This window comes from Hydractinia symbiolongicarpus, chromosome 4 (assembly GCF_029227915.1).
Source record: "Hydractinia symbiolongicarpus strain clone_291-10 chromosome 4, HSymV2.1, whole genome shotgun sequence".
Lineage (NCBI taxonomy): Eukaryota > Metazoa > Cnidaria > Hydrozoa > Anthoathecata > Hydractiniidae > Hydractinia > Hydractinia symbiolongicarpus.
In genome coordinates, this window is record NC_079878.1 from 4,861,660 (window position 1) to 4,874,284 (window position 12,625).

Below are 12,625 nucleotides of genomic sequence, written 5' to 3' on the forward strand. Positions count from 1 at the left end.
ATACAGATCTTATTTGAAATGTGAGATATTAATTGTTGTACAAGTGTGTAAATGTTGCCAATAGCCTTCATTATTTTTCAAATATCCAAAAAGTGATATTTGTAGCAGTATTTAATGTAAATCGATTACCAAAACAATACTTCACATCATTATAGTAAAAAACAGATATTTGAAAAGGCGTAATGATGATATGATGATATTTGGTCACATATAGTCAATTACCAACAAAGCAAGACTGTAAAATTAAAAAAAAAATTTTTATTTATATTAGATGTTCTTATCATAACACATAAAAAATTTTCAAAAAAATATCTGCTTTATTACAATATGCCAAAAATAATTCTTATAGGTTTTTTAATTACCAGAGTAATGTATATGCTGAGTTATCAAAGCTTAGTGTAAAATTTCAAAATGAAAAATAATTTTCCACACTCACATATTGATGTGAACCATGTAGTAGTAAAGAAATGTTACAACATTAACTAATATTAAAAATAAAATATTCACAATTTAATATTTTACAGAATATAATCTAAATAGAAAACTTTATAAATTTAACAATATATTATTAAAAAATCCTCTATGTATAGCACATTCAAAATTTCAAACGTTATGGCAATCTTAGTAATGCAGCAACCATTTGACATGTGCTTTTTATCACACCTATAGAAACATTTTATGCAAAAATTCTTTAAAAGTTTCAAAAACAAAACCAATGCCAGTGTGAATATACATTTCTCTACAATCTCATTGGCTGTAGTCAAAGAAGAAAAAAATACCTAAACATTACATATATTTATAAAATTCTTACATTCTTAAAACACTGATTTTTTCAAAAAATTTGGATACTTAAAAATAAACAATTTACACTAAACAAGACTTTTTTAAGACTGATCACAATGCCCAAGTTAGTGACAAGGAATAAAGTTTACAACATGTACAAGACTAATAATACTAAGTACTAATGCTAAAAAACAGAGAAAGTCATAAAAAATGTTTATAATTTAAAAATTTCTACATACGTATTGGTCATTTTAAACACGAAAGTAGTGCCTACTTTACAGTTACATAAGAAACTTTTTCGCAGAAATGTCGTCATTTGTGATCACAATGACAGCATTAAATTTTTTTTTTCATGTGAAAGCAATTTTCTTGTATTTAGTCCACAAGGCAATAGCATACAAAATACATGAGAAATTTCATTGCAGACAAATTTGTGACTCATAGTCATGACTCAAATGCAGTAAGGATTAAACTTTTGTAAGGAAGATTAAAAAAACTGATGATTCGAACAAGTCTAAACTAAATGCAAAAATACTACTTTTATTATTACAGCATTATTATTATTACAGTTCAGAACACTGATTAAAATTAACCTTAAAAAACAGCAACTTTAACTTTGAATTAATCAATTTAGTGTTCTTGAACTGTTATTATCATCCAATGTTAACTTGCACAGTTACAGTCTCTTTTCCTACCTACTACCTCCGTACCTTTTTTTCACATAGCGCCCTATCTCAACAAATTTACGAATCAATTTCTTGCATTAGATTTGATTTCCTTTTTATCCTTTTTAAACACAGAACAATCCAAATAAATGCTACTACACACAACACTATGTTTGTAATGCTCAACTTAAGTCTATGATCTAAACTCAGTCCTGCTAAAATTGGGCCAAGACTTAATGCTACTCTACTGACACAAGATAATACACCTTGCGTAAAACCCTGCATCGATCTTGGTGTGAGTTTGGTTGCTAAGGATCTTACTGCTGACAAATTTAATGAAATGGCAGAAAAAATAAGAATACATGCAGATAACAAAATGCTAAATCTTGATTTTAAATCTTTCTCCTTGGGAATTTGTTCACACATCAACAGTATCAAAGATAAAATTGTCAGTAGAAGAGAGATGAGAACATAAAGTTGATCTTTCACATTTGTTTTGTTGCTAAACTTGTAGATTAACAGAAAAACAAACATCAACAACACAACACCAAGCACAAATATAATGCCAATGTACTTGTCCCATTTGCTATCAGATTCTGTTATCAGGGGCAACAAAACTAAAAACTGGGTTACAGTTGACCAAAACGCAAGCTCTGAAAAGAATAATGATAAAAGTTCAATGGAACAATGCTGTGTAATTAATTCCTTAATTGACTCTGGCTTTGCAACATCACAATCATTATATTTTGTTTGACTAACATCACTTTCCGTCCTTTGATACAATGTTTCATCAAAACTCATTCTTTCTTGTGATGCAGGAGGTATTTGGCAAATTGAAGATTCTCCATGATTGATTTCTGTGTGCTTTGATAAATTGCAAATATAAAAAATTGTCCCAAATTCAAATAAAATCCACAATAATGCTATTCCTGCACCAGGAAGAATCCCAAAAATAATGCATTGGTTATTAAGTTTAGAAGCAAACATTGTTAAGAAAAAATAAAACAGTGGACCACAGATGAAACCAAGAAACCATCCAATTTGAAGCAATGAAAATATACCTGTCCTGCTCCTTACAGGGTACATGTGTACAACTGCAGTATTTGCACATGCAAAGAAACCATCTCCAAAGCCTGCAATCATCCTACCAAAAAACACGAGCCATTTAGAATAAGGTAGTGCATATACTATACTGCCAATAATTTCAAAACCATTCAACACCAACACAATCTCCTTGATTCTCTTTGTCTTATCAAAAAACATTCCAACGAAGGGCAGAGATACCATACTTGCTATAGAATACACAGCAACAACAAAACCTAGAAACCAGGATTCAACATCATCATATGTATCCAAATAAAACCAAATTGATGGTAAAAAGATTGAATATGCAGCCCCAGCTAAGAATGCTCGAAGCATAAACATTATAACTTGATGTTTCCGTTTACGGCAAAACTTGGGGTCATTTTCCACTTCAAAAAAATAGGAGTCAATTGTTACAGTAGTTTGTATTGGCATTGTGTGACAGACTGTTTATTGACACTTTTTTTTCTCTCCTAAACTAAATAAATATTTGTTGAAAATATGGTGCAAAAATACCTACTCTAATACCCTGCAAAAAAGAAACATCTTTAAAATTTGGTCCTGATTGACCAATGAAAAAAGATGCATATATTTATTTTCCAACATTTTTCTCCAATATTTTCCTTGTTCTTTTCTATTATCATTGTTCAAGGCACTCACTTTTATGCAGGATAATAGAGTGCTTTATAATTGCAGAAGATCACATAAGATCTCTTTTAAATCATGTGATAACCTTTGCTAATTATTAATCTTCATTTTGAGTTGTCTGATTCTTTGAACCAGATATATTGACTAGGTAGTCAGCGTCTACCTTTATGTTTGTTTGTATACAAAACAAACCTGTAATATCATGTGTTGATTTGCTTCATCTGCTGTTAAAATGCAAAAAAATGGAGTAAACACAGAGGTTGAGGGAGCCGATAAGTCACATATTCTACAAAAATTACAGGCATTTAGAAGGGCTAACCTTTAAAAATAATAATAATAACAATAACAATAACAATAATAATAATCAAGTATATATTTACCAAAACCTGCATAGCCCCAAACCATGGCCCAAAAATGAAATAAAACGTTGTCGTCTTCAAACATTTCTAAACATTTGTAACACTGGGCCAAGCATATTGCTCAACCTTCTTTTACAGGGAAGAAATAAGCAGAACTACGGCCTCAGTAATAATTGTGCCACGCATTGGTTTAGGCTTGTCCTATTGGTAGCTACCTATTTCCTTATTTGCTGCTCCATTATATTGCATAACTGAGGCTCTTCCTATCCAAAAAAAACAAGTCAACTTTGTTATGAAAAAAATTTATTTTGAAAAATGATTATGGGTTTTTCCAGATATAAATGTAGGACTTGAAATAAGCCTGCGAAAAAAATCAAGTCCGCCAGAATAATATTAATATCTATATATATATGACATGTTACCTTTAGTAACATTCATTGACATTCTTATAATAAAAAATTGTATATTATTTTATTTTCTGTTTTTGGGATAAAAACCTAAAAAATAGAGTGTCATTGAAAAAAAGACTTTTACTTTTTCTATACATGGAAATTATGGTAAGCTCTATTAATTCACTTACTTACAAACTGTAAGTATTGAGGTTAACGATCACAATGCTCTTTGAAAGTCAGCTGAAATGCTTTGGTGATAAAAATTTAAAGTGGCTAGCCCAGAAAATCAGAAAAACCTATAGTTAGTGGATTGTTTCCACTGGGGGCCACTAGAACAACAAAAGGACCAAAAATGATAAACCTTAACTGCCTCAGGTCAATCAAACATGTAACATATTTTATAATCTGTGAAAATTGAAAAGAAAAAAAATTAAAAACAAAATTAAAAAGTGATCTCCAGTAGAATTTGCTAAATACACTAGAGATGGAAGTCTTAAACGAAAGTAGACTTCCATCACAGGTCACTTGGGCTGCAAGATTATTCCACACTTTTGCAGCTCTAAACGGAAAGGCTTTTTTGCAAAATTCCATGTTGAACAAGGGAAGTGTGAAAAGCTCCTCCTTGTTTGGTGATTGTGGCAGTTTTTTGCCCAAAAGGAATTTTGAGCGCATGTAATCAGGAGCAATGCGATTCATGGCTTTGAAAACTAATATGGCACCGTTTTTGATGAGTAAATTATTCCTTGAACATTCCCTCTCTTTCCCTAAAAAGGTACGGGCACATTTTAATCCTTTTTCTATTTTTTTAGCAAATGTTACCCTGAGATATTTACCTTTTTCGCTCCTTACCCATATAGTTAATACCCATATAGTTAATAGTTTTGTTCTAAACTTTTTTTAACTGGCTGTGGTTGCTGAAAAAATTGTTTCAGTTTTGTCCATATTTTAATATAGTCATTTTGTTATTATTCAGCCAGAGGACTGACTTGCGAAAAAGTTTTAACTCGACCTGCAAGACAAGGGTATCCAAGTTTTTATGGGATGAAATAATATTGTATCATCTGCATATAGACAGTGGTAGTTTAAATTCTTGACAGATTTTAAGTCATCAATAAACAAAAGAAAAAGCAGGGGCCAACACCAGATCCCTGCGGCACCCCAAAAGCATCTTCATGAAGCAGATCTGATCTTGTGTCGTTTGCAAGGGTCAGGTGCATTAGCCCTGTCAAGTAGGACTCAAACCAGTCAAAGGCAGCAACCCTGATGCCAAAACACCATAGCTTTGTTAACAAAATTTTATGATCAACAGTGTCAATAGCTTTTTTAAGGTCAATGAGTACATCACAAACAAAGTTTTTTTGGTTGAGCTCAGTAAGAATAAAATCAGAGACATCGACTACTGCAGTTTCTGCGGAAGAGTTTTTGAAATCCGGACTATCTGTCATTAAAAGGAAGTTGTGCTCAGAAAAAAAAAAGAAATTTGCTCATGCACTAACTTTTCAAAAAATTTCATAGAAATTGACAGAATGGAGATGCCGGTTATTAGTAGAATATGTTTTGTTGCCAATTTTAAAAATAGGTTAGACTCTTTTAGTCTTCCAACATTAAACCAGTAAATAAAGATTTGTTGAATAGACTTGATAAATGAATACTAAAATTGACAAACGTGCTTTTAGCAGTCGCGAACCAATTCCGTCCAAGCCTGTAGCTTTACTAAGTTTCAGTCAACTAATTATTTTTTTAACACTTTTGGTCTTAATAGAAGCCCACCGAAAATCGTGTCTGCTAAGGTGGATTTACATTAGTAGTAACAGAAGAAATGAATTAAATATGTTAGAAAATTCTTTTGGGTGAGATGGATCTGTAACATTGTTTTGGATACTCGTTTTATCGAGGTAGTATTGCCTGACTTATCAGTTTTTTTGGCCATTTTTGAAAGTCCTGCAAAACATCATTATCATTATATATAGTACTCGTTTTTAAATCGATTTTTGAGACCTATTACCTGGTTTCGTTTTTGTTTAAAAGATTCCCAGTCTATGATGGATTTTGTTTTTGCTGCTTTCTGTTTTAAGAAGGGGCATGTTTGTGAACCACTGTTTTAAAATGTTTATTCAGTCTCTCCCATGCTTCATGTAGGACATTACAATCATTAAAATATGACCAGTCTAAATTTCTAAGGTCCTTCAGAAAAGCCCCTTCACTGAAGTTCTTGTAGCTAGAACTGTTAGAAAGAATCAAGTCAATAAGAGTGATACTATTTTCTGTAACACGATTACTCATTCAGCTAGCATCATAAGCCAAGTATATATATATTCAATATTCAACACTGATTTTTGGAAATAGAGGGAGCTCAAAATGAAATTCACAATACAATTTTCCAGGGTTGTAGCTTAGCTGGCTACTTCCTGTTTTGCCAGGCATATCCTGGCTGGCTAGAAGCAAGCAAATTTTAATGCTTTGAACTAATCATGTTAGTAAACTTGACATTGAGTTTTAGTTCTAAATTTACGAGGAAGCAGTAAAAAAAAATCTATTCACAGCATTCTAAATAAATGGCTAGGTTTTAGGTTTAGGTTAGCTAAAGTATACCAAAAGATACGCTTTTAAAATTTGCGATATTTAACTTTTTTGTCACACTACCACTATTTATTTCATTTATTTAGTTATTTTATTTATTCTTTATTTAAAGTCGATAAAATGTAAAATACAGATGAAAATAAAAATAATATAATAAACCGTTCCCATCATGTAAAAAATCTCAACGAATCTGCTTTCTTGAGACGGCACTATAAGATCTCAAATTATATGGTGCAGATCTAGGATTAAAAATATTACAAATTATAAGGTGAGTTTAAACCATGGTTGGTTTTATAAATTTCTTTTAATACCAACTTACAACACACTTCAGGAAAAGATTATGGCACCGTAGCTCAAAATGGGCATTAAATACTCTAGGACTCTCCATCTAAGCCATGGCCTATCCTGGAAATAATAGACAGGGTATATCCCTCAATATTTGTGAGGCTAGCCATGTAAAATATGCACATCTATTTATCTATTTATGAGGAAAATCTTGATCATCTGTACATGCCAACTTAAAAGCCTTCTCTCGAACGACATCTGTAATAAGTTTACAGTGATCTCTTGTTATTGTATAGTATAGCAGTTTAATTTAATCATTTCTTTTCAAAATAACATGTGTTTCCTAAAACTTAATTTGTTTATTTCAGCTTTTATCCCGTTCAACAAAGGATAATGTTTTTTGCTCTTGCTTGATATATTTCTACAATCACGTTTAATGATTGTTAAACGATCTACGGCATCTTTTTGCTTTCTACGAACCCTTATTCACGAATTTTAAACCATCTACAGTGATCTTTTTGCTTTCTACGATCCCGTTTTCATGTTTTTTAAACAACTTTTTTTCGCCACTTCATTGACGAAGGATCAAAATATAAAATTATAACTAGATTTACCAACAAATAAAAACAACAAAATGTTCAACTTTTTTATCGCCATTGGTTTTTAATTTAATTGTTCAGTAATTTATTCTTTGTTGTTGCAACAATAGAAAAAATCTATCGTGGATGTGCCACGTTGTTAAGTTTAATTTTTAATTGTGTACACCATGATGTAACGATTGTGTAGTCCACAATTAGTAAAAAATATGCATTGTGGACTTTCGCGGTTTGTGTGTATGGCGAGAAAAACACGAACCACGATGTTACCAAACCTTTTTACAGTACTGTATATCTATTTTTCAGGCTATTTATGTTAACATTTCAAGATAATCTTAGATGGTATTATTTTGCTGGTCTTCGGGAGTTGTTTGTCCATAACATGGCTTGTCCCATCTTATGATGGTCTTTTAAAAGCATGATTGTCTTTTGTCAATAAATGGCCCTGTCCCATCTCATTGCACGATTTTAACAACACAAGTTTCCTTTGTGAATAGTTAGGCCTGTCCTATCTTATGACACATTTTCTAAAATTGCAAGAGTCCTTTGTGTACAGTTGTGTTTGTCTCATCTGATGATACGGTTTTTAAGAGTGTAAGATTCCTTTGTCAACAGTTCAACCTGTACTAACTAAAGTCTAATTTAGTTACATACATTTGTCCAAGTTTGTGCGCCAGGCACGTCATCATGGGTTATCAAAATGCGAATGCATTAAACTGTTTTTGATGGGCCCTAGATAGATAGATAGATGTGCATATTTTACATGGCTAGCCTCACAAATATCGAGGGATATACCCTGTCTATTATTTCCAGGAGGGGCCATGGCTTAGATGGAGAGTCCTAGAGTATTTAATGCTCATTTTGAGCTACGCAGACCCAATTAGTAGGGCCCACGCTCTACTAGACAACTCCCGGCAACATCCAATGGCCCACACAGTGTGCCATCTCCCCAATTTCCCTCACATGGCTTGGGTTAACCCGGGGCTATGGTAACATTCACTCGCCAATGTTGAATCGCCGTCAAGAGGAATCAAACCCCGGTCTCCCGCACAGAGTACGAAAGCTATAACCACTAATCTACGGCGCCGGCATGTATAGACAGGCCAGTCTTCCCATGTATAGACAGGCCAGTCTTCTGTGTAAAGTTCAACCATCATCCATAGTTGGTCATAACAGCATCCCACACAGTGGATGATACCCCTACTCCCTTTACTTATTCTCTGTTAGCTAGCTATGAGCTAGCTAGATAGAGATATGCTTAGCAGCTTTTATATATTAGATAAAAAATGACTTAGCCACAGACGCAAGAAACTCGCGTCAAACTCATTCATCTCGCCGTGGCGCTATTATAGCTCTAGCTAGATATATATAACTGGCACAGTTAGCTAGCTAGCTTTAGGTAGCTAGCCAGTAGCTAGCTAATAGCTAAAAAAACATTAAAACTCCATTATTTGGTCCGTCTTATAGATTATATGTCCAAAAACTATTACCGTAAAAGGATACAAAGATTGCCCGTAACTGACGTGTTTAACACGATTGTTAAAAAACAGCCTATATAACTAAACGCTTGTGTAAAATTCTAAAGTTGACAGGTGGACGACCTTCCCATTTTTATTTCACAAATGGGAAGCCATTTTCTTCGTTAGAACTTCACGTAGAACGTCACCTAAATAATCAGCCCTCCCGCCCTTTTCCCTTCCCTTTCCGTGGAACCCCTCCTTCTACATTTCACCAAGAAACAAGCGGATAAACTGAGGAGACGGCAAAGCTGAAAGGGTACTCGTTCTACAGTAAGATGATCAAGGATATAGCTGGCGAGGCTGTTAAAGCTCACCTTTCAGTTTTTCTACACCTTACCCTGCAAGCCACTTTGTCACTGCTACAGGTTTGGGTTCCTGAGATCGGCATGTAATCCCTAGAGCAGCATCCAATGTAACAAATAGATCGTGCCAATTTTTACCTTCTACCAGGCCGGCATAATATGCCGGTCCCCTATTAAGTATATAGGCCCAGGATTAAGTAGTCTCTAGTGTTTGTACTACTTGTACGCCATTTCTCTCATTTCTTGTCTTGTTATCTAGTGTTGCGCTTAAGATCATAGGGACTGCAGAATTCTATAGTCTCTAGGGTGTTTAGGTCGTACATATAAACCGGCATGTTTTGATTTCCTTACCTGCGTCTTGATGTTCTCCCAGTCATTGACCATGCTCGTTTCCTTATCGATCAGCTTCATGTCCTGTCTTTCGTGAGGGTACCAAAGGAAGGAAAAGTTTTTCTGTCTTCAGAGGTTTTTTGGCGAAGCCGTATAGTGGTAAACCAACAAACTACGCTTTCCAGAGATGGCTAGTTTGAGCAGAAACTGACTTCACTTGTCGATTTTGTCCTCCGCGATCATGTTGTCGCCAATAAAGAGTGTCTTCTCACCAGCTAGGAGCACCGACAATTTCTCGATCCAGTCAATCCTTGGGATCAATCAAAAACACGTAGTCATCTTTCCAAAATAAGGCTCTCCAGATGTACGAAGAGTTCCATCGTATCGTTAAGCAGAGGAAACAATGTTGTGAAAATGCTGCTTTTACTCGTTTCCGAGGAGGTTCAGAACACGCTTGGTTGTCCCACACGAGGTAGTCGCCACTAACGAGTGCTGCACGAGGGTCTTTTATAATGTCAATGCTCTGGATCATATATTCAGTGAGACACCAAGCTCACAAAACGCTTTGATGTATCGGTGCAAGCAGTCTTATACTCTAGACTATGAAATCTTGATGTTGAGTTGAGCGCTGGAAAGGAGGTATACATAACAGCGGATATTGTCCGTGCCATTGACCTTCTTAGTGATGTGCAGAGTGATACCATCCGACAGTCTCTAAAGAGAGGTCTTCTGCTGCCATGAAGCATATGGCCTGGAGATGAACGGAAGTTCTCAAAAAACGTGTATCCCTCAGTCATGAATTGGCGAATCGTTGCCATGGAATCCTGATTGCCGAAGAGATTGACGATCTGGTAGTCCTTTGTAGAATAGAGCTCATTGGGCTCGCCTTTCATAGTGATCGAAATTTTTTCGATCTTGGGGTTGTAAAAGACGTTGTTCAACTTTCAAGCTCTTGTGAGGAGTACTGATTTGCAGATTATAACTTATCCTCCTCCTTCATGGTAAGGACCTTGCTTCGTAATAATATTTTAAAAGGCGTCGCGAGTCGACTGTATTATGATACCATAGCACTTGCATTACCCCCACTTTGTTAAATTCAAATTTTGCAAGTGGTGTCGGAAGGCTTTGCTGCGGTAGATCCTGAAGCAGTTGTACGCGCATCCTCGATCACATCTAAATACGCTGTAATATGTAGCACAAATTTCAGTTGATCATGTAGTCGTGCTTGGTAGAAGGGCAGATCTCTGGCCAGTTCAAACATTTTCCTCAAAGGCTGCGACTTCCGCTTTTCCCTTGCCTGTGCCAATATGATTTTTCGCTTTATTAGCGCTCTTATTGTCCCATCATTGAGATTTATCTCCCCGAGGATGACGTTGTTCTCACGTTCCAACTTGGTCAGCCACAAGTCCCTATATGCAAGAAGAAAGAAATATGCAAGGGAAAGCTCAATGCCACCCCCAGGAGAAGATGTTGATGTGGAAGCTCGGAGTGATTCGTTAGGCAGTGGAAAAGCACTTGGTACCAGGCAAAAAAGCTTAATAATACAGCGGCTTTTAAATAGCCTATCGGAAAAGGGTGACATAAAGAGCGAAATGGACGTTGTCAGATTAAAGAATTTCTGACTATTAAAATAACGTTCTTGCAAGAAGGTATTGCAGTTCTTTTCCCGAAATTTGAAGATTGGGTAGGTCTTTCAGCTAAGAGGGGTGAAGATTTTATGGCTAGCAGCATCATTATTAAGCTTGTGAGAGTAGATGCATACCGCAATTCATTTGAAATACTGGACGACGATCCACCTAGGAGGACTGAAGCAATTAATGTGCGGAGAACGCTGAGCCGAGGAAGCCAAGCAAGTTTCCTAAAACTTATAAACGAGTATAGCGACGTCCAGAACGCAGTGTGAAACTCTGACGAGATAAAAATGATGCCAGCGGCTGAATAAGTCTTCAATAATCCGGAAAGGCTCGTGGCAAACGCTTCCTTCAACGGCGCCTTTACGGAGCGAGAAAATAGAAACTCTGTGGGAAATCTTAAAGGTGTTAAAGAATAAGATGATTTACAATGATGGCGAGATCGGAAAAGCCGAGGTCAAGGTAAAGAGACTGAAGGAAAAAAGCACGGTCAAGGTAATCTGATGAGCAGCAAGAGATTTGGAACGACGACATTGCTAAGTCAGAAGAGGGTCTGAAATAATAGAAGGTTCAGCGTGGTAATCCGTGAAGCGCGTGGTCTTGTATTAACCCAGCGCCGTAACATCCCCAATAATTCTCCTACTAAAAAATAAAAAAAAAGAAAGAAAGAAAGAAGGAAGAGAGAACGAAAGAAAGAAAGAAAGGAAGAATGAAAAAGAGAAAGCAAGAGAGACAGATAAAAAAACAGAGAGGAAGTCGTCCAGGAAAATTAGGATACTTCCCATAGATCATTATTATAAAAGTCACTGAATGTTTTAAGGGGGCTAGTAGCACATTTTAAAGCCCAAATGCGATATAAATTTTCTAAAAAGTAGCAGCACCCTTAAAATTTCTAGTGTTCTTATCTTTTTTTATATTATTGTAGTCGTGTAATGTATATACGTATCTCTTTCTAATTTTCAATTTTTGCTGGAAGTTTTTATCTTAATTTTGATGCCTAATAAAAACTGCCAACCTTGTCTCCAGGATCTTGTGACCCCTGAGCCGTTATTACGGAGTGGCCACTATCAACATATCAACAAGGCAAAATGCCCTGGGAACGAGGTTGAAAAACTGCAGCTTTTCTAAATTACAGAAATATCGAAACATTCATCGTGTTTTTTAATATTAAACCACGTTTGGAAGGGTATTTTCCGCTGATCTAGAGGTGCAAAATTTCAAAATTTTCTATTCGGGGCCCACGGGGGCGCCTGGAGTAGTCACTATATAAAGCGAAATTCATATATGGTAATTTTCTATATAGGCCCCCCAATATTAAAATTGTGGTTATGGCACTGCAAACCAAATTCACACACAGCTCATGGCTATAACAGAGACCTTGAGGAAAATAGTAGAAAGGGATAAGTCTTTTACCAAAAAAACTTGAGATTCTGTTCAGGGAGCAAAGAATT

General features: G+C 35.4%; 1 protein-coding gene across 1 annotated transcript; it reads right to left on the minus strand.

Moving 5' to 3' along the window:
- Positions 1 to 111: 111 nt before the first annotated feature.
- On the minus strand, positions 112 to 9,039 carry LOC130640862 (major facilitator superfamily domain-containing protein 8-like). The gene has a single exon (XM_057447443.1). It carries the CDS (start codon positions 2,964 to 2,966, stop codon positions 1,527 to 1,529), a length of 1,440 nt encoding a protein of 479 aa, XP_057303426.1. The 5' UTR covers positions 2,967 to 9,039; the 3' UTR covers positions 112 to 1,526.
- Between the last annotated feature and the right edge of the window lie 3,586 nt (positions 9,040 to 12,625).

Excerpts from the sequence above, each read along its gene's own strand:
- LOC130640862 (XM_057447443.1), bottom strand. The coding sequence starts at position 2,966 with ATGCCAATACAAACTACTGTAACAATTGACTCCTATTTTTTTGAAGTG.